The following is a 20,920-nucleotide window of genomic DNA, read 5'->3' on the forward strand; positions in this document are numbered from 1 at the left end:
ATCTGATTGTCTCTGTGGCGTTCTGATATGGGCAGAGTTTGGTTGAGCTATCTGTAGAGTGCTATGCAAGAGCTCTTAGTACTACCATGAGGAAGAATCTGCCAGGAGGAAAAATATAAGTGATGTCATAAGAATGCCTCTTTCCGTTCCCTACTCTTTAATCCAATTTAGCAAAAGACAAATGGGACTTGAGATATGAAAATAAGAGTGGGGTATCAATTATGATTGATCCTAAAACTTTATGAAAAGGCACCAAGATTCAATGTGAGTCTGAGTTGAACTGTCTCCCTCTGACCACTTTCTGTGTCTTCTAGAAAGGAGAAGAATACTTGGGAAGTCCAAGAAAAGCAGGTTAGAGAGCAGTATCTGATGGCCCTCTCTGACAAGGAGCAGCAACTGAACCATCTGCAGAATCTGGTGCAAGAGCTGAGGTCTGCATCTAGCCAGCCTTCTGTTCTCTCAGAGCAGTACCAAAAACAGGTGAGCTGGGCCTTGACCAATCCAAAGGAGTGGCTGGAGCTTGTGCCTGGTAGGCTTCCAAGGGAAACCTAGTGCCCATTGGTCACTTAATTATCACTCCCTGTAATGGTCAGAATTTGTCTATAGGAGATTTGGTAGTTAGAATGAAGAGTGAATTCTGTAAGTACTTTTCTCTCGGCAGGCATCCCCAAAAGCAGCAATTTCCCCAGAGTCAACCCGGGCCCTGGATTCTGAGATTGGGCTTCTCAAAGCCCAGCTTAACGACAGCTTGAAAGAAGTTCATCAGAAGGAGTTGAGAATCCAACAACTGAACAGCAAGGTGAGTTTCTCATCAGGCCTATGTTGGAGCTGTTAGAACTGAAAGAAAGAGAAGGAGTACTTGCTTCCTGTCTATTTCCTAGTAGGAAGAGAGGAAGCAGAGTCAGCTCTGGACACAATCAAAGGAAAGAAATGACACTTTTTCTTTGATGCTTCTTCCTGGTTTTTCTCTTTTGCCTCTTTCTAAGAGCAAAGTATGGAAGATGTGTCTCCAGCTTTGAGCTAGAAAATTTTTCCTCTTAGATACAAGGATAAGGCCAAAGAAACTGAGGTCTTAGCTTAGATAGGCTTGATTGATATGGCATTAAAAGTAGAACCAATGGACATTAGGATTTCAACTCAGTAAAAGAATGAATTTCCTAATGGTGAGAACTGTCTGTGAATGGAGTGGGCTAACTTGGAATGTAGTAAATAGCCTTCAAGGAAAATCCCTTGAAATTCTCTGATTCTGTTTCTTATATTTATGCTATACGTATCAGTGTTTGTTTTGTCATCCCTGTTAAATTGTGGGGTTCCACTTTCTTCTGTTTCCTCCTCATGGCAATAGTACAACAAGGTCTTGTGCAATTATCTTTATTAGTTTAAGGTGATAGCTCCTTGTCCAACTTTGTGGAATTGAAAAATAAAAGAATGTAGTGATTTCTTACACTTGGACCCAGGCTAATGTACTTATCCATATCTTTTCCCTCACCTTTGTTTGGGGCACAATATTAGATGATCTTTTGGAGTTAAAGGTTTTTCATCAAAAGTATTTTACCTGTTATCACCAAAATCTCTTACCTTGATCTCTTATGATCAAGAAGAGACGACCTGATGTCTACCAGTTGAGAAATTCTCTGTGGGCTACTAACCTGATTGTCTTTATTTCAGCTCTCTCAAATCTTTGAAGAGAAAAGTTCCCTTTCCATTCAGCTGCGTGGTAGCAGTCAGAGTCTTCGTGAAAGCCATCAGCGCTATAATGACCTTCTGAATCATTGCACAGGCTTAAAGAGACAGATTCAAGAGATGCAGCCCCTAAGCAAAGAAACGGTGAGTAACAGAAAAATAAATAAGGATTATGAATCTTAAGTGTTGTGTCCTTATACACTAAGAACTGATAGAGACCAATTGACAAGAATAAAAAGAGGAGAAAATCGTATTTGAGAGGTAAACAGTAGATCTACCATTTACATAGGTGAAGGGAATGGAGAAGATGAGATATCTGAGATGATGGAAATTACTGCAAAAAGCAGGTGAAAATAAGAATGAGAAGCTGAAGCCTTCGAAGATCCAAACACTAAGAAATTGGAACACCTGGCCAAGTCTCAGGAAAGAAACTTAGAAACCAAGGAACTTCCAGAGAGCCAGAAGACCAGAGGACCTGTTCTCTCCCCCCCCTCTTCTTCTCCCCCTCTCCCCCAGCAAAGCCATGGACCCTCAATTAAGGAAAAGAGCTTAGCAGTAAATTGAAGAGAGATGAGAAAGTGGGCTTCTAGGGATGACTAAATTAGGGTGAGAGCGTTAACCACATCAGTGACTGATCTAACTGTATTGGTTAAGAGGAAGCTCTGCTTTATTTTTGGAGGGAATTATGAAAAGAGAAAAAAAGTTTTCAGTTACCAAAAGACAAATAATAACTTGTACCTGCTGATGTTTTTCATCAATTCTCATTTTCCCCAATGGATAGATCTTTTATAGAGTCTCTATTTACCAGCTTTGTTCTTCTAGGGGACACTTACAACAGATGCTGCTCCTGGAGCCCCTCAGGAAAAGAATGAACCCCATAGAGAGAGTGACCCTATGGAGCTAAGAGAACTGCAACTCAGGTAAGGGTTCTTGGGCAGGTTCCCATATCATCTACTCTCCATTGCCATCCTATATCCACGAAAGCATGTAGGATGGGACTTCATACACAAGCATGCCTGTGTGTTCGTTGTGGCTCTCCTACTGACCTGTGTAGCTTGCTTTAGTAATTTAGCATCAACTTCTTGTCCTACCTTATAGAGGGACATAGTTGGCTTCTTCCAACAAAGAGCTAGGAAGGTAATTAGAAATGAGAGAGGGGACCTAATATACTGGAGAACAGATCTAAGATTTACAGTGATCTCAACAGTTACTATGATGATATTTAAATAGGAACATCTGCTTTCCATTTGAATTCATAAAGCTTATTGTAGAAATACCGTTTGGTGGGGTGGAAGGAGTTAGAAAGATTTTTTTAATACAAACCTAAGAGTCAAGTAAATTGTAGATTTAATGAATCATCATTGTAACATGACAACCTAAAAACTAATACAATCTTAAGTTTCATTATCAGAAGAATAAATTCCATGTGGATGATAATGTTACTCTGTATTCTCCTCTGTTATGTCTGGTGTCCATTTCTGGGCACCACATTTTAGCTCATTCAGAGGAGTATAACTAGGATAGCAAGGAGTTATGAATTCAGTAACTGAAAAATTGTTTGAAGGATTTAGGGATGTTTAATTCAGAGGCTTAAGGAGCCCTGCTGAGTGTATGTGGTTATCTTTGTCTTTTATCCTTCCCTTACACTCTGCACTCAATACCTGTCTTTAGATATTTGAAGAACTTTCTTGTTTAGGAAGCATTGACTGTCTCCTCCTTGGTCTTGGAGGATAAAACCAGTAGGAGAAAATATAGGAAAGCAGATTTTGATTCAATTTAAAGGAAAATCTCTTAATGCCTATGAGAGTATTTATACGTGCAAGGTATTCAAGGGACCCCTAACATATTCTTTCTCTTTTTGTAATCAGTAACTTGTATTTTTGGTGCTTATGGTTTTTTCTGACCAAAATGGAATGGGCTGCCTCAGAAGGTAGTATCTCTATCATTAGAGTCTTATATCTTCGGTAAAGGTGGGACTAAATAATCGGCTCTGGACCAGAGTACAGGAGGAGAGGTGTGTGGCCAGACTGGCCTTTCAGAGTAGGAAGAGAAGACTTCAGAAAGGAGACGATCTTCTGCCTTGCTTGCTTTCATGCAGCAAAAAAGCAAAGGATGTAAAAGGGGCAACCTCATATTTTAAAATTTGGAATAACAAGCTTTGGGTATTCCTATACACTTCTACTCATCTCACCACAGCATTAATTGAGGCTTAAGAAAGTTGGAGGTTTGCTAGCGCTCTAGTAGCTCTGCTATATCTAGAATGCCCTTCTTCCTTTCTTAGACTCTATTGCTTCCTTCAAAGCTCAACTTAGGTGTCATCTCTGTCAGTGCAGTTCACTAAACTTCACTTATTAAATACCAACTGTATGTCAGATTTTGTGCTATTAGGGACAAAAAGAAAACATTCACTATCCTCAGGGAACTTGTTTTTCTACTAAGGAGAAACATGTACAGATCAGTAAGTTTTTTAAAATGTATGAAGTAATTTCTGGGGAAGAATAAGGAAAGGCCTCATGAAGGAGGGGCCCCAAAGTGAGCCTCACCAGGTACTTCTTTTATTATAATTATTTAAAGTTATTATTATTATTATAGCTTTTTATTTTAAAAATAAATGAAAAGATAGTTTTCATCATTCACCCTTGCAAAACCTTGTGTTCCAACTTTTTCTTCCTCCCTTCTCCCAACCTCCTCTCCTAGACAGCAGGTAATCCAATATATGTTAAATTCTTCTATACATATTTCCATATTTATCATGCTGCATAAGAAAAATCAGATTGAAAAGAAAAAGTGAGAAAGAAAAAAACTAGCAAAAAATAACAAACAAGGTGAAAATACTATGTTGTAATCCACATTCAGTCACCACAGTCTACTTTCTGGATCTAAATAGCTCTCTCCATCAAGAATCTATTTGAAATGGTTTACCAGGTACTTCTCATAACTAATTATCCACAATCCAATTTTCCTGATAGATGACATACAAGGAAAAATATTCTCTCATTTCTCTTCTGTTTGCTGCTAATCCAAGGCCTGTTTCTTCAGGTTCCACTCTATTGCCTGCCAGATCAGCAGTTACTCTAGGAGAGTCAGAAAGCTAGAAAGAGGAAAATGCCTGTTCCTTTCTCCTGGTGGGCATGTATATAACATTCAGATGTTCCAAAGCTAGAAAAGCTGGCTTTTGGCCTCAAAGAAGCCAAGGGGGGAAAAAGAAATGGGTCATAGAACTTCTTGGAACTATGGATTCATTGCTTTTCCTGATTCTTCTAGGTGTTAGTACAACATATGCATGTTGTATCCCTGCAGTGGAATGTAAGTTCCCTGAAGTCAGGGACTATTTTATTTTTGTTTTGTGTCCCCACATATCTGAAAGTATATATTATCACGGTCCATTGCATATCGTAGATCTTTTGTTAAATGTTTGGTGAATTGAATTTTAGATGTGGATCATTCTCATTTTCCTAAAATGAATAGCTTTCCTTTATAGCATGCTGTTAAAATGTAGGACTCACATAACAATTTTCCAAATTTTTAAGAGTTTAGTGTAATGATGCAACAACTTTATGTTGGAGGAGATGTGGGAAAACTAGGACACTAATGCCTTGGTGTTTGTTTTTTTTTTTGAGCTGAGGCAATTGGGTTTAAATGATTTGCCTAAGGTCACACAGCTACTAGCACTAATACATTGTTGGTGGAATTGTGAACTGATCCAACCGTTGTGGGGAGCAATTTGGAACTATACCCAAAGGGCTATAAAACTGTGCGTACTCTTTGACTCAGTAGTGCCATTATTGGGTCTGTATCCCAAGGAAATCATAAAGGAGGGTAAAGGACTTATGTGTACAAAAAATGTGTGCAAAACAACTCTTTTTTTGGTGGCAAAAAATTGGAAAATGAGTAAATGCCCATCAATTGGAGAATGGCTGAATAAGGTATAACATAATATAATAATAATAAGCAATGTAATATTATTCTATAAAAAATTGATGAACAAGCTGATTTTAGAATGGCTGCAAGGACTTACATGAACTGATGCTGAGTTAAACAAACAATATCAGGAATACATTGTATGCAGTAACAGTAAGAATGTGTGAGGATCAACGATGGACTATCTAGAACTTTGCTTGGTTTTTCTCAATTCAGTGATACATGGCAATTTCAATAGACTTTGAATAGAAAACACCATTGCATCCAGAAAAAGAACTATGGAGATTGAGTGCGAATCAGTACATGCTATGTTCATTTTTTTTTTCCTGTATTTTTTTTCTCTCCCCTGGTTTTTCCCTTTTAATTATTTTTCTTTACCAACATGTTTCATAAAGAAATATATATTTAAAAATAAACAAATGAATTTTTTAAAAAAAAGAAGCAATATGTACTAAAAATAAATAAAGTTATTTAAAAAGAAGAAAAATTCCATTCTCCTGATGCTGCAGGTTTTCTGAGGCCCAGCAAGAGCAATGTAACACTAGACAAGAAGTGAGCCACTTAAAGAAATTGCTGGAAGAGGAACGGGATCACCGGTTGGCTGCTGAGGAAGCACTCTCTGCGGCTCAGGAGGAGATTAGAAGGTAAAATGTTGAAAAAAAAGAATTCATTATTTCTGTAAGCCAGGAAGCATTGGTGCTCAGTGTCCCTCTAGAGGGAGCATTCTCTTTGGGGGTATGCAGGTTGTCCCAGTTTTTAGTCACAAAGTCTCCCTTCAATCTGAATCTTCAAGCTAACTTCTGCCACACTAGTGTTCTGACTGCATCTCTACAGTCACCTTTGCCAGGTGACTTTGCAGGTGCAGGCAGGTATTTTCATCATTAGTAGTGGAAATCATTAAATTCTAAATCTTTGATAGGCAAAATGGCTAAAAATATTGCCCATGCTATTTTCATAGAACTTCACAGAAGTCTCTTCTTAGTTCCTTCCATCTGTTTTGTTAAATTAAACTATTTTGTAGGCAGCTGAGTGGTGCAGTGGATAGAGCAGTGAACCTGGAGGCAGAAAGAACTGAGTTCAAATCTGGACTTAGACACTTAATAGTTATATAACCTTGAGCAAGTTTGCCTCAGTTTAATAGTATCCGTGTCCCAGGATGAAATTGTATTTTTAAAGCACTTACCACTTAAATACTTTTTCCTTTCTTCCTTTTCTGCTTGCTACAGAGGAGGCTTTGGGCTCTTCATTCTTGACAGTAGCTCTAGAGGTTAAACAAAATGATCCTTAAATGTCTCACTCACTTTGTTTAGCCTCACTTGTTTTGTCTTCTGAAATATTGTGTTATTGTGTGTGTGTGTGTGTATGTGTGTGTGTGTGTTTTCCTGTAATCCAGGCTGGAGCTGAATGAATGGACCCCTGCCCAGAATTCTAGCATCAGTGACTGTGGCATCCATGAACAGGCAATATTAATAGAGCCCGTGAACAGTTCCTTCCGAAGGGTAAGATGGGTAGGAGGAAAGGGGGTGGGAAGAAATTTGAGTGGGAGGAAAGAGAATAGAAAAAAATTAAGAATGTTAAGAATGAGTATAAGAAGTATCCTCTTCCTGGGAGAGAAAGTTCTGTCAGAGAGTTAATGGACAACACAGAACAGAATACAGGACTTGGTAATATTGATGAGCTAGTGAAATTAAAGACTGATATCTTTAAATCTGAAATATTGAAGTCTAAACTTGAGGATAGAGATACTTCTCTTATATGCAGAATAAGAGTGTCTCTGACCTTCCCATCTTTCTTCTTTTAGACCAGGAGCAATGTTGGATGGAGGCGAATCCTGCGTTCACTCTGCTATTCCCGGACTCGGGTACCCCTGCTGGCTGCTGTCTATATTCTCATGCTTCATGTCCTGGTTCTTCTCTGTTTCACTGGACACCTGTGAACTTAGCTCCCACCTATCAGATTTCTCTCATTAGAGTCACAGTCTTGGATTCTCCAAGCCCTGGTCTCAGGACCAAATGCCCATGTGGGCAGCCCTAATTATCTAGGCTCATTCCTTAATGTCTACGTTAAGGGATAATTCCTGCAAAATTCAGACACATCTGAGCTCTTTATCATAAAAAAGGAGCTGCTTTTTTTCCACTGCCCTCTATTCTATGTTTAGGCACATTATCATCATGTGTAAACACAAATATTTTCTAAGTATAGTGCCTATTCACCTGTACAGAGGAATTCTCTGGGAAGTGACCCTTTAGTTTCATTGCTGATTCCAGTAAGCCCAAGGTTGTTCCTTGGATATTTGGAATTATGACTTTGGTTCATTTGCTTCAATGTTAACCTCCTGCATTATAGGGGTGAGAACTACTATAATAAGGTACATAGCCTCCTGAAGCATGGGTCTGGAGAATGTGGAAAATGAGGAACCCCTTCCCTTTTGCCAGGCTTCTGGTCACTAATAGCATCCTGAGGCAGAAAGTGGCCTCTCTTCCAATCACCTTTCCTTGATCTTGAGATAGCCACTGGGATGAAAACCTATGCCCTTGGCTGAGGTCTGTAATATGTTTCCCTGTATGAGTGTGGTGTAGGAAAAGCTTTTAATATGGTTATTTTAATTAAATGGTTAGCCCTAGCATTTCCTCCCCACTTCCACCCCAGATTCTAAATGAAGTTGTCTGTCTGAACTAGTTGTTTCCTGTCACACTTATTTTACCATCTGAGACTCAAAGACAATGAGTTAGTATCAGCTTAATTTAAGTTTCTTGAGACAGAGAATGACATCTCTCAATTTGTCTTCATTAGTGTTCATATTCATTCTCTTTTCCTCTACTTTATCCTTAATAAATAACCAAAAAACCCCCAAAATCAAACTCAGCTATTGATCTCAGGGATGCCAGTTTTTCAGCCTCCTAGTCACCTTTCTGCTCTAAGAAAGAGACTAGGACAAGTAGAGAAAGCTGTAGGGAAGGGATGATGGGATCAAGCCTTGAGGACTAATGCCTAAAGTGAAATTCATTTGCCACCCCCTCTGCCAAACTGAGATGGTTTTAACCATTTCCTCCTTCACTACCACCATCTATCTATTGTGAACTCTGCTCATCATCGCTGCTCCAGAGAAATGAGGGGAGGGTCAGCCAACTGCTGTGCTCTGAATCCTTTACCCTATGGTGACCACATTCTTAGTCATAACTCCCTCCCCGCCTGAAACTTCCTGAACACTTGTAAAAAATAAAATTATTTTCAGATTTGAAGTGTGGGGTCTTACTGTGGAAGGGAAAAGAGGATACAAATGTCAGGGCAAAAAATACTTTCTCAACTTCAAAATTGCTGTTCAGAGATAAGCATAACCTTCACAATTTCTATATGACATTGGTGATAGGTTTGTGATATACTGTGAATCTTCATCACAAAAGAATGGGATTGTGAAGTGAGGGAAGTTTCCAGCATACTTAGTTACCCAACAACAAAACTAACACAACCATGAAATAGAACTTAGTGACCTATAGCTATGCGATTTGAAGTTGCGCTAAGAAAATAAGCAATGAGAGAAGGTACATATAATTGCTGGGGCAGATTATACCCTGAGAGATGATGTTAGAACAGAATGAGTGCCTTTTATAAATATGAAGTGGAATGTGGCCAATGGATCCCCTGGGATCGAGGGATTCTGCTGAGATGAATGGGCTCATGGGGAAGTATATCAAAATGGGTAGCCAGGAAAATGAAAAGTTCTATTGCACAGGAGATTATGGGCTTGTGGATTGTGAATATAATAAGAGTATTTCTGCACTATGAGAAATATGAAGAATGAAGAGAAGCATAAGACACGAACTGGTGTAAAATGAAGCAAGCAGAACCAAGAAAACAGTGACTACACACACGACCACAACAATGTAAGTGGAAAGAACCAGGTGTGAAACCTCCCAAACTGATCAGATTTAGCATCCCCAAAAGGGAAAGTGTACCTTCCTACTTTCTTTGCAGAAGTGAAGGGGTCATTGGAATATTGCATATATGGTTGGAGTTGATATGTTGATTAACTTGGATGAACTTCTCCCTCCCCTTTTATTCACGATGCTTCTCTGAGGAGGGAAGAGGGTAAGATATTTGTACATGAAAGTGTTGTAAACGCAATGAATAACCCTTTAAAAATCACTGCTAAAAATGATTGACAGAAATATAGAATCTTGAGTTAGAAAGTGCTTATAAGTCATCTAGTTCAAATTCCTTCACAAAGGGGTTTTTGAGGGGTTACCTTTGGGTACATTATGAAATTAATCTATGCACAGTCTTTCCAATTTATTTACTACTACTGTGACTTCTGGCATAATTTATGACAAGGATGTCAGTCATGATGTAGTCGACCTTTCCTCATACTTTCCCTCTTTCCCAACATAATGCTACTACTAGAAATTCCCCATTCTCAATTCCAGATTCTTCCTTTGCTCCTATCAGTAACCCATTCTCTTTTGATGTTCACCTAATTTAAAACTTAAAATTCACATCTATTCTAAACTCGTTAACAGGTTACCCTGTTGTTAACTCAAGTCTTGATTGACACCACCTCCCCTCTCATCTCTCCTCTGGTTAGAGAACTAGAAGTTGGAGTACCAAATTTTTCCTTTAAAGAGGCAGAAATTGGGATTAACTCATTCCACTTTGCATCTGCTACTCTGCTTTTAATGCCACTGAACAAGCTATCCTCTGAATATTCCCTGGTATCCCTCCTCCAACTCCAGCTTTATTGTCTATGTATTTCTACTCTTAGATTGTAAGCTCCTGAAAAGGGGGGTAGGCTTTGTCTTTTTATTAATTGTATCTTCTGTGCTCACATAGTGTCTGGCATATAGTATTTGCTTAATATTGATTGGACAGGGTCATGGTGGCTAATATGTTCTAACCCCCCGGTGATTTAGATAGAATAGAAAGACTTGAGTTTGAATCATGTTTTAGACACCAGTTATTTGATCCTTGGAAAATAACATTTCTTAGCCTATGATTCTTCATCTGTAAAATAGAGATCATGTGATCATAGCTGCAGACCTGGAAAGGGTCTTGGAGGCCACTGAAGACCCCATACACACACACCTACCCATTCCTTCCTCCGCCCCCCAACTGCAGTTAAAGAAATTGGAGTTAAGAGAAGTTAGGGGAGTTTCTTAGGATTACACAATTAGTAATTGTATAATGAAAGATATTGATTCAAGTCTAAGTCCAGTGTCTATTCTCTCTGCTGTGCTGCCTCTTGATCAAAATAGCATTTACCTTAACAGTTGATGTGAGAATAAAATGAAATATTTTATACAAATCACTTTGCAAACCTCAAAGTGCTATATAAAAGTCAGCTGCTACTACAACTACTACTATTACTTTGGTCATTTCAATTGTGACCAATTTCATGATCCCATTTGGGAATTTCTTGGCAAAGATAACTAGAATGGTTTGCCATTTCCTTCTCCAGGTCATTTTACATTTGAGGAAATTGAGGCAAATGGAGTTGAATGACTTGCCCAGGATCACAGTGTCTGAAGCTACATTTAAACTGAGGGAAATGTCGAGCAAGAAAATAGAAATGTAAAGCAGTGAAACAAATCATAAAAAAGCATGAAGCAAAGAACAAAGGGTACCATCTGTAGAAAGGTTTCTGATACTCTAGCCCATGAGTCTCCAACTGGTATGTTTCCTATTGATTGTTAACCAGACTTAACTTATGGAAATGCTATTTATTAAGTAGATGATGAAAATAAAGTGATTTTTCCCTTCCAGTCCCCAAATACTCCTAAATAGGGGTATGCTCTTCTCTTGTAAACAGAGTCCCTAGGGAGAGTAGATTCAAGCTCAAAGACCCAGGGAACATGTATAAAGGAGCAAATCACATCTCCTAATCTTTTTTTTCCCTTTGTAGAATCCTCAAAAAATTCCTCATAGGCTTTGAGGATCAATGCCTTCCTGATGTCCATAACTTGCCTTTCTCCCTGCCCAAAGGGGCCATGCTTCCTAGGGCTGCCTTTGCTTAATTTTGCTAGATAGTCTTTTCACAAATCTCTCAAATTACATAGTAGAATACTGCTCCACAGACACTGCTCCCAATTCTGGTGAATGAGAGTGATGGGAAGGCCAGATCTTCCTACCTTTTGAAGGTCCCAAAGTCATTACCTGACCAATAGGGATTGAAGAGAAAAAACTTTCCTCTATACCCTCCCCCTCAATCCCTATCCACAGAGAAATTTCTTTCTAGGAGTGGAATTCATTTCACTGATGAATTCTACCACTGTTTGACTGTCTCTGAACTTTTTTTTTCCATTCATAACATAGGGTATTACTGGTTTTCTTTAGCTAATTGTAGGATATTTCCTATGAGGAGGGAGGATATGGTGTGTTCAGGAAGACTAGCACCTTTGGTGTGAGGGCTTATCCAGCCTTTTTCAGGATGACACCCACCTTAGGTGTCCATCTTTCACACAACTCTCTGATTCCAAGAAGCTGTGGTCTTGGTAGATGCTATAAATCAGCTAATGATAACTGACAGACCTCAAACATTTGGATGAGTTAGGGGGATATCTATTCCAAGCACATGAAAACTTTGCTTGGCAGGATTGGTGAATAAAAACAATTTGTTCCAATGGCCATGAAGCAGATGCTGTGGAATACTTAGAGATTGGTCAGACATTGAAGACCCCCAAAGGCATCCACTGCATCTTTGTCCTGCCACTGGTTTTTGATGACTAGAAGAAAGAGTGAGACTGATGACTTTGCCCAACTCTATCACACTTTAATACAATTCATGCACAAGTCTAGACATTATTTATTATCCACTGTTTTACCCCAACATTGTAATGTCATTCTTCCTTTTCAGAAAGGAAGGACAAACGACTTTCTATGTGTACATTATCTGCTTTAAGCCAATGACTGCAAACCCCTATGATCCTTTCACATTGATTAAAGTCCTATTTCCACTTATGTAACTCTATTTTTTATTGATTATTTCCATTTGTCTAGACTTTCTGTGAATAATTGAGAGGGGATGGAGTCCATCTGTCATCTATCATTAATCTGTCTTATGATTGCCATATTACCTGTCCCTCTGGGCTTTATGTCATTCACAAATTTGATTAACATGCTTCTTATCTTCAACAAAGTAATTGTAAAAATGTTGAAGAGAGCAAAGAAAATCATGCCATACTCCTTTAGAGAGCTACTTCCAATTTACTTTGATTCATTTATCCCTTCCTCTCCCCACTGCCAAAAGTACTATTATAATTCAGAGATTTGTCATTTCTCACTTCATTTATTAGAATAGTTTCCAAATTGATCTTCCCCAATTTCCAGCCAATTCCTCCAGTTTCTACCACACACTAAACCAAATTATTCATCTGCTTTTTTCATATCAGTGTCCTGTTCAGGAAACTGAAATGGTTCCTTAATATCTACTACATCAATTTTAAGCTCTTCAACCTACCATTCAAGATCCTCTATTATGTGACCACCTCTTCTCTCATCAATGTTATCTCCTCCTATTCCCTAATACAAATGCTCTGCTTTAGTATAGCCATCTCTTTCCTGACTAGGAATATGCTATATTCCTTTATATTCTGCTCATGCTATTTACTATCCTGACATACTCTCACACTAATGGCTTCTAACATTTCTCTTCTTTCCCATCCTTCCTGCCCTCTATACCTCTGCACTAGTCTTTATGATAGACCAAAAAAAAAATATGTATTCACTATCTTTCAAGATCTAGAACATCTCACCAACTTAAAAAAAAAAAAAACCCAAACATCCTTTTTTCTATTATAGCCTATACTCATTTCACACTTCTTTAAATACTTTTCAAAAGAGTAGTCATTTCATTGCTGTCTATACTTCCTCTACTAAAACAAACTGACTTCTCCATTGGTTAGTCACCAAAAATCATAATTTGAATTGGAAAAGGCCTCAGAAAGTCATCTCCTCAATATAGATCTGATAGGAAAGTGGCCTCTACAATATCCTTCACAAATAGTCATCCAGCCTCTTCTTGAAGACTTCTATTAAAGATAAACTATTACCTATTTTGGTGATCCCCCCAAAAAAGCAATATACTTCCTCAAATATGGAAGCCTATATTAAACATGATGATAATGGCTTGGAGAGGGCAGAATACAATGGAATTATTATCTCATTTGTTCTGAATGCTTATTTGTTCTTAATAAAACATAAAATCATTTTAGCTTTTTGGGCCGCCATATCATTCATATGGATTTTTTAATTCCCTCAGGCCCCTAGATCATTATTGATATGAACTCTTATCTAACCATGCTTTCCCTGCCTTATGCTCATGCACTTACTTTTTGAACCCAGGTGTAGGATTTCATTCTAACCTCTATTGAATTTCATCTTACTATATTAAGCCCAATCGTATAGTCCAAGATCATAAGCTTTTTTTCTTCTTTTTTGTAACAATTCCTTGATATTCTTTATCAAGCTAATGAAACCTCAAACCTCTGCACCTCTTCTCAGAAGAATGTTTTTAAATGTATAAAATAAACCATATAAGATTGCAACAAAATCAATTTGAAATACAATGATCAAAAATTTTTAAAAAATTTGTGGTTCCCAGTTTTAGAATCCTATGGTTTAAGCCATTAAGATTTTTTTTTTTTTGTATTTGTTGTCCATCTATCCAATATTTTAACTATCCCTTCCATTTCATGTCATCTACATATTTGATCTTTGCCTTATCCAAGTAAATGCTAAAAATAACTGGAGAATACAGGGGCTAGTTCAGATTCTTGGGGTCACTTTATCATTCTTCATCAAACACTAGTCTTTGGATTCAGCCAATCAGCCAGTTTCTGTTTTTTGTAAATTAGTCTTCAAAAAAATTCACTACTGACAAACTTCTGTTGACATCCCACTCTGTATTTTCATGTTGCTAAATTGTTGCTTTGATAACCAGTCAGCCCATATGTTTTAATCTCATCCAATTTAGAGGAATTCTCCAAATGTTCCAATGGCAATGCATTATTGCCTTCAAAAATCTCCCAGCTGCAAGGAGCCCTGTGAGTAAGAAAAAAGTGTGATTCCAGTAGAATGTATAAGTTGTCCTCTCAATTTGTGCTTTTTTGGGTCCTAAGTTTTGGATGATTTCATCCAGTTGTGTTTGCATGACTGTAGGCATAAATGTACTTTTGAGCCCCAGAAATAGTTATATAGCATGGAATTAGTTCCTGGTTGAGCTGTTGACCAGCATTAGGCCAGCTTATATAGTTTTAATCGATTGTTATGGTCAAAGTGCTTATATCATTGATTGCCAAAAGTAGGAAAAACAGCAACACTATGGACACATCCTCTATTGGTACCCTATAGACACACTCCACATAGAAGGAGGTACAAAGACTGTGGCCTGAGGATGCAAAGAGAACACCTTAGACTCCTTGATTAATGTCAAACTTTACATCTTGTAATTTTAGGGCAGAGGGAACAATTTTCAACTTTTCCCCAGACATCCCCAGATGCTCCATTTAGAGCCTTATGCTCCTAGTAAGATGATCAGTTATTTGATAGCCAGGACCTTATTTATGTATCTAGTACATTAATGCTGGACATGCAGAAAAAGTTCAATAAATTGCTTTTGATTTAACTGAACTGGAATCCCCTAAGCTGACTCAGACTAAAGGAAGCTGCCCTATGGACTAGGGCAGCAGGAAATGAAAATGATCTGAAACAGGAACTTACTAAGGGGTAAGCACTTTCTTACTCCGGAGCAGCAGCAGCAGTCAGAGAAGGAGCAGAATCTCCAGGAAGACTCAGACTGTGATACCCAGAAGAAACTTATCTTTGGAGGTAGGAGATCTGAACCGTGATGGGATTGGAAAACAAAGTGACAAGAATGAAAGGAAAGGAACCTCATAGATCTTGTCCATCTCCAGAGGCTCTATAGTGACAAGAGCTTAGGATGAGAGAGGCCCGACCGAGGAAGGGAACAGAAGTGGAAAGGAATAGAACTCATGAGAAGCTGATTCAGGACTGATTAGGACAAAACTCAAGCAGAAAAAGTGCTAAAAATACATTTGTTAGAGATCTGTGCTGGGAAGAATACAAAAGAAGTCAGAAAGGGAGCTTATAGTAGAGGTAGAGGGAGAGAACACACTAATGAAGCTTTTTAAGAGACCAGGAAGTACAAATGGTTATACAATAGAGTAGCAAATGTTCGAATATTGAGTAAACAATAAGAAAAGTTAATTGTTTTTCAAGATTCTATGAACTGACTGAGAAATGGACACTAGGCTCTTTACTTGGTAATCCCTTGCTAGCTCTGACTCTAGGATGTTGGCTTTTGCCTTACCTAGCCCTAGCCACCACATCTGGCCATCTCCCTTCAAAGAGTGAACAGTCTGTGGAAGATGGTTGGAAGAGCATAGGAAAGAGTGAACAGAGGAGATCCCTCCGACCAATTTTAATTAACACTAAAATTTTAGAAACTTGCTCTTTCCAGATTCTTGTACCGTGAGCCTTCCACATTATGAGGGAATCCTAGGGAATCTAGCCATCATGATGAAATATATGAGAGTGGGAACACAGATCTCAAATTGACAACTGAAATTGCTAGGAGTGAATGATGGGGATGGATGAAGTGTTTGGAGGGCTGTCATATGTGGCCCTGAGATGGTTTTGGTGATATACACTGTTCTAATTGCTGTTCATGAAGGCCAGTCTCCCAACACTTATCTTTTTAGTGACCTCCTCAGGAGATCAGGGAAGTTTAGCATCATCTCTCCTTCAAAACATTGTAAAGGGTGGGCTCCCAAGAGAAGATGGAGAAGAAAGGGGAGTGGCTTCTCAGGAGTAAGTGTTTGTGGGAACACTTTAAAAAATATATGAATTATTTCTATTGATATCTTTTATTTTCACATCTTCATTTATAATAATAATCATCACCCCCAATCTTACAGCAATTAAAAAAAAAAGATTATACCTGTGTCTGTCAGTATATATAATATACTTCCACCTTTGCAAAGAAAAGGAGTGGGAGGAAATACATTATCTTATCTCCTCCACAAAACCAATCTTGGTCATTATGATTGTACAACATTAAAAATTGGTAGTAGTAGAAAGCATTATTATAAGTTATTTGGGAATTATGGAGAGTGAATATGGATCAAAGCATAGTATTTTCATCCTCTTTTTGTTTGGGGGTTTTTTCCTTTGCTTTTTTTTTTTTTTTTTCCTTTTGGTCTGATTTTTCTTGCACAAGATGACAAATATGGAAATATGTTTAAAGTATTGTACATGTATAACTTATATCACATTGCTTGCTATATTGTATAGAGGTGTGATAAGGAAAGGAGGGAGAAAAAATTTGGAACACAAAATCTTACAAAAATGAATGTGGAAAACTATCTTTACATGTATTTGGAAAAATAAAATACAACTTAGAAAAAAAGTTTAAAATGCTCATGCCAGGGGAAATATCTTAAAAGAGTTTCATCTGAGAATTCTTTGAGGAGCTATTGATTAGTTGAAAGGGAAGGAAGGTTTGTTTATATGTTAGTGGCTATTTCTTTCCTACAAGGCATAAGAATTTACATGTACTGGGTGTATGATTTCCAATGGACCATATGAAGAAGGCTTTAACCAAGGTTTTTTTTGAGGATTTAAGGCTTCTTAGAAGTGCTCAGCACAGTGCCTAGCATATAGCAGTATTTAATCAATGTTTTTTGGCTTGATTATTTAGAAAATAATAGAAGATTATTGGTTGTGGGGGGATGGTTCTTACATATTATTGGTATCAGATTCATATGGTCTCAGTAGTCACAAGAGCTGATGTGCATTTTGTCTACGTCATTCCCAGATGTGGAAGTCGGTGGTGGGGCACGATGTGTCTGTTTCTGTGGAAACACAAGGTGACGACTGGGACACAGATCCTGACTTTGTAGTAAGTGTGAAAGTATCATGGGCCCAAATAGCTCAGGAAAAGGCTCCTGGGGGTCCTAGAAAATCTCCCATAGTGGGGCTGACTACAAGACATTCAGCTGTCCTGGGTGACACATACAGACTCCTCGTCCAGCATTGAGGACAGAAAGGGGCAGGGTAAAAAGTAAAAAGGAATATTTGAATATTTTGAGAAAAGCAGAAAAAGGTCAGGTTCCCTTGCCATGGGATCTAAGGATGGGCTGGGATTGAAGGACAGGGAAGAAAATGGAAAAGGAAAAGGAGACCTCTTGAGTTATATAACCACTCTGGGTCTCATTATCCTTATCTATAAAATGATGGAGTTATGGCCTCTAATGTCCCTTCTGGCTCAGAATCTATGTTCCTATAAATGTGGGACCTGGGAATCTTCCTCTGTCAATAGTCATTGATTAGACTTCAATTTTAGATTGATTAGACTTCAAGATTAGACTTGGCTAGGATTAGAGCAGATGGGAGGTCTCTAAAAACTCTCCCCAGCAGCCAGAAACCGTAAGGGAAAATATACATTTCCAGAACATTTCTAGGATCCTGGTACCTCCCTCCTTCCTTTTGAACCCTTATTGCCAAAGGATGTTTTTTACAGAATGACATCTCTGAGAAGGAGCAGCGGTGGGGAGCCAAGACCATCGAGGGCTCTGGAAGAAAAGAACACATCAAGTAAGTGTGGAAAGGACAGAACACATGATGTGTGTGGGAATGAGAGAGAAAAGAGGATGATGTTTTGTCTTTTGTCTTTAGAGTTCATGCAGTAATGTATTGTGTGAGGTATCTCAAAAGTCTTACTGTAGTTTTAAATTATAATATCTTATGCCACAGGCCCAGGTAGCTGGTGGGGATTCTGTGGGCTTAGGTAAAGGCACCCAGGATCCAAAGTAGTTATACATGAAGGAACTGACTGGCAAGATATTCAGCTGTCATGAGTGGGCTTTTAATACTTGTAAACAATGTTGTTGCTTTCTGATTTTGTGAATTCATTATTTGGACATTTTTCTCTGAATCTCCAAATATATTACTATCTTTATGCCTTCCTGGATGTTTCTTCCTTTTCCTTAAATACAAATCCAACCATATCATTCCCCTGTTCAAATTAGTCTTCCCTCTAACTCTAGGGACAAATATAAACTCCATTTATCTTTTCAAGCCCTTTGCAATCTTATGCCAACTATTTTTTTTCTAATCTGAGGCAAAAGTTTTTATTTCAATAATCAGAATGTAAAAATGGAACAATTAACCTAAGTATGACCCTCTATCTGAAACATACCTAGATGGGATCACAACTGGCTTAAATATTTACAAAAGTTCAGGCATGTCTTTCAGTTTCTGAGTACTCTGAACTTCAAGGCAAGGTAAATTCATTATAAGACTGGCAAAAGGAGGGAAGCAGTAAGTTTTCTAGGTAACAAAGCTAAATTTCTGCATCTGAAGCCTCTCATTTTTGCCTACTGAGACCTAACATGTATGGGTATTTCTGGGATCATTGCCAGTCATCTTGACTTATGTCTTGCCCCTCGATTCAGAAGTGACTTGAGAAAAGAGTGAGACTGATTCCTTTGTGCAGCTCTGCCTCATTTAAATCCACTTGGGAGTTAAGACATCATTCTTGTGATGCCATTGGTTCTCTTGTAGGAGGAAAGACAAATAACAATTGGTCCTCCTCCGTATAATCTGTTCATAATTTCTAGCAAATAAAGTAGTTCTTGTCCGTTATTTTGCCCCTTTCTAATTTGATATGTGTAGGAGAGTTAAAAAGAAAGTGACTCTCTACAAGAGTTAGTTTAAGTGTCGGTTAATGAAAATTTGCTGCAACTTTGTCATATTATCTAATCTCTGAATTCTTAGTTCTTAGCACAGAGATTTGTTATTGTTAATAGGTACTTAATAAATATTGGTTGAAAGGATATGTGAATGAATGGAATAGGACAATATTAGATACATAAGTGAAAAAGGATTCATGTATCTATTTTTACTCTATCATTTCTACTATATCTATATAATATGTAACTATGTTCACTATATCTACAGCTCTATATTCTTCTCTGTCTGCAAATGGCAGAAATATATTCAATATATGTATGTATGCATAAATATAATTTTTAATCAAATCTGTGCCCTATTTGATTCAGCATTAAACTTTAGTGAAGTGTGTTTGAAGGAATTCAAAGAGGCAGGGCAGCTAAGTGGTATACCAGCCCTGAAGTCAGAAGGATCTGAATTCAAGTTTGATCTCAGACACTTAACTCTTTTTAGCTGTGTGATCCTGGGCAAGTCACTTAACCCCACTTGCCTCAGCAAAAACAAACAAACCAAAAAACAAACAAAGAGATTCTCTTAAAGTCATTAAAGAGTTTATTTACACTGTAGTTGATGGGAGAGTCTCTAAAGGGAGTCAGGAAATTAGAAATAGTAGTTACTGACTTGTATTAATAGTTTTCCTACTTGGGAGTTCCTTATTCAATTCAATTCAGTAAAGATGTATTAAGAACCTATTCTGTGCCAAGCACTAAACTAAAATCTGGGGATACAATAAGAAGCAAAGGACAATCCCTGCCCTCAAGAAGCTTACAAGATGGGATTGGGGGAACAACATGAAAACAAATATATATATATATACAGCTAGAAAGAATACCTGGAGTCTGGAGATAGAGTTTAAAAGATGGTTTCACTGTTAGATTTTGTGTGTGTGTGTGTGCGTGTGTGTGTGTGTGTTAGGCATCTCTTAAACCCAGGTCTTCCTGACTCTCTACCACAACATGTTCCCTTTTGAGAATTTTTCAACAAATAATGATATATACTTGGATATTCAAGAGAGGTTGATGAGATGGGGGGTTTCAGGGAAACTTTTGACTTTCAAAAAAGCTATGAGTTGAGAATACCATAGAAATCATAGTATTTCAGTGGGGTTAGAGAATATTTAGTTCAATTCTCTTCCCACTCCCCCCTTTAAAGATCAAGAAAGCAAACTACAGAAAAGTTCATTGATTTGCCCAAGTCACCCTCAGACCTTGTTCCTTCACTGTAACATTTCTTTGAGTGTGAGTCTGTGTACCCAGAGCAGAGGTGAATTTAGTTTAGGGGATGTCTGGGAAGAAAAGCCCAAGGAATTCTGTAAAGAAAGAGGCTTCAAATTGAAACTGAAGGATGGATCTGGGGCTTAGAGAGAATTTTTCAGGAACCAAGAAAGCAGAAAGAGATAATTCTGGTTCCAGGACTGAATGGAGGATGGAGGTAGAATTAGTAAGGAATAACAAAATGATCCCCAAGGATGTAATTAGAGAAGGAACTAACCCACTTGGAGGATATCTGTGTCCTTTGTCAGTACTTAAAAATTTGGGCTTTCTTTTTTTTTAATACTAGGCACTGGACTTTA

At 38.0% G+C, this 20,920-nt stretch overlaps 2 protein-coding genes across 7 annotated transcripts in view; both read left to right on the forward strand.

Moving 5' to 3' along the window:
- The window catches only part of GOLGB1 (golgin B1), a 70,186-nt gene extending 61,340 nt beyond the window's left edge, over positions 1 to 8,846 (forward strand). For all 3 annotated transcript variants that reach the window (XM_051985375.1, XM_051985376.1, XM_051985377.1), the window contains 7 exons: positions 315 to 480; positions 662 to 799; positions 1,669 to 1,827; positions 2,506 to 2,603; positions 6,114 to 6,248; positions 6,998 to 7,103; positions 7,406 to 8,846. In XM_051985375.1, the coding sequence (XP_051841335.1) occupies positions 315 to 480; positions 662 to 799; positions 1,669 to 1,827; positions 2,506 to 2,603; positions 6,114 to 6,248; positions 6,998 to 7,103; positions 7,406 to 7,540 (937 nt within the window). In that variant the 3' untranslated portion in view covers positions 7,541 to 8,846. The remainder of the gene's footprint in view (positions 1 to 314; positions 481 to 661; positions 800 to 1,668; positions 1,828 to 2,505; positions 2,604 to 6,113; positions 6,249 to 6,997; positions 7,104 to 7,405) is intronic.
- A 6,466-nt stretch (positions 8,847 to 15,312) lies between these two features.
- Positions 15,313 to 20,920, forward strand: part of HCLS1 (hematopoietic cell-specific Lyn substrate 1) — a 42,335-nt gene continuing 36,727 nt past the window's right edge. For all 4 annotated transcript variants that reach the window (XM_051985378.1, XM_051985381.1, XM_051985380.1 and 1 more), the window contains exons 1-3: positions 15,313 to 15,423; positions 17,432 to 17,515; positions 18,137 to 18,210. In XM_051985378.1, the coding sequence (XP_051841338.1) occupies positions 17,432 to 17,515; positions 18,137 to 18,210 (158 nt within the window). In that variant the 5' untranslated portion in view covers positions 15,313 to 15,423. The remainder of the gene's footprint in view (positions 15,424 to 17,431; positions 17,516 to 18,136; positions 18,211 to 20,920) is intronic.

This window comes from Antechinus flavipes, chromosome 3, assembly GCF_016432865.1.
Source record: "Antechinus flavipes isolate AdamAnt ecotype Samford, QLD, Australia chromosome 3, AdamAnt_v2, whole genome shotgun sequence".
NCBI lineage: Eukaryota > Metazoa > Chordata > Mammalia > Dasyuromorphia > Dasyuridae > Antechinus > Antechinus flavipes.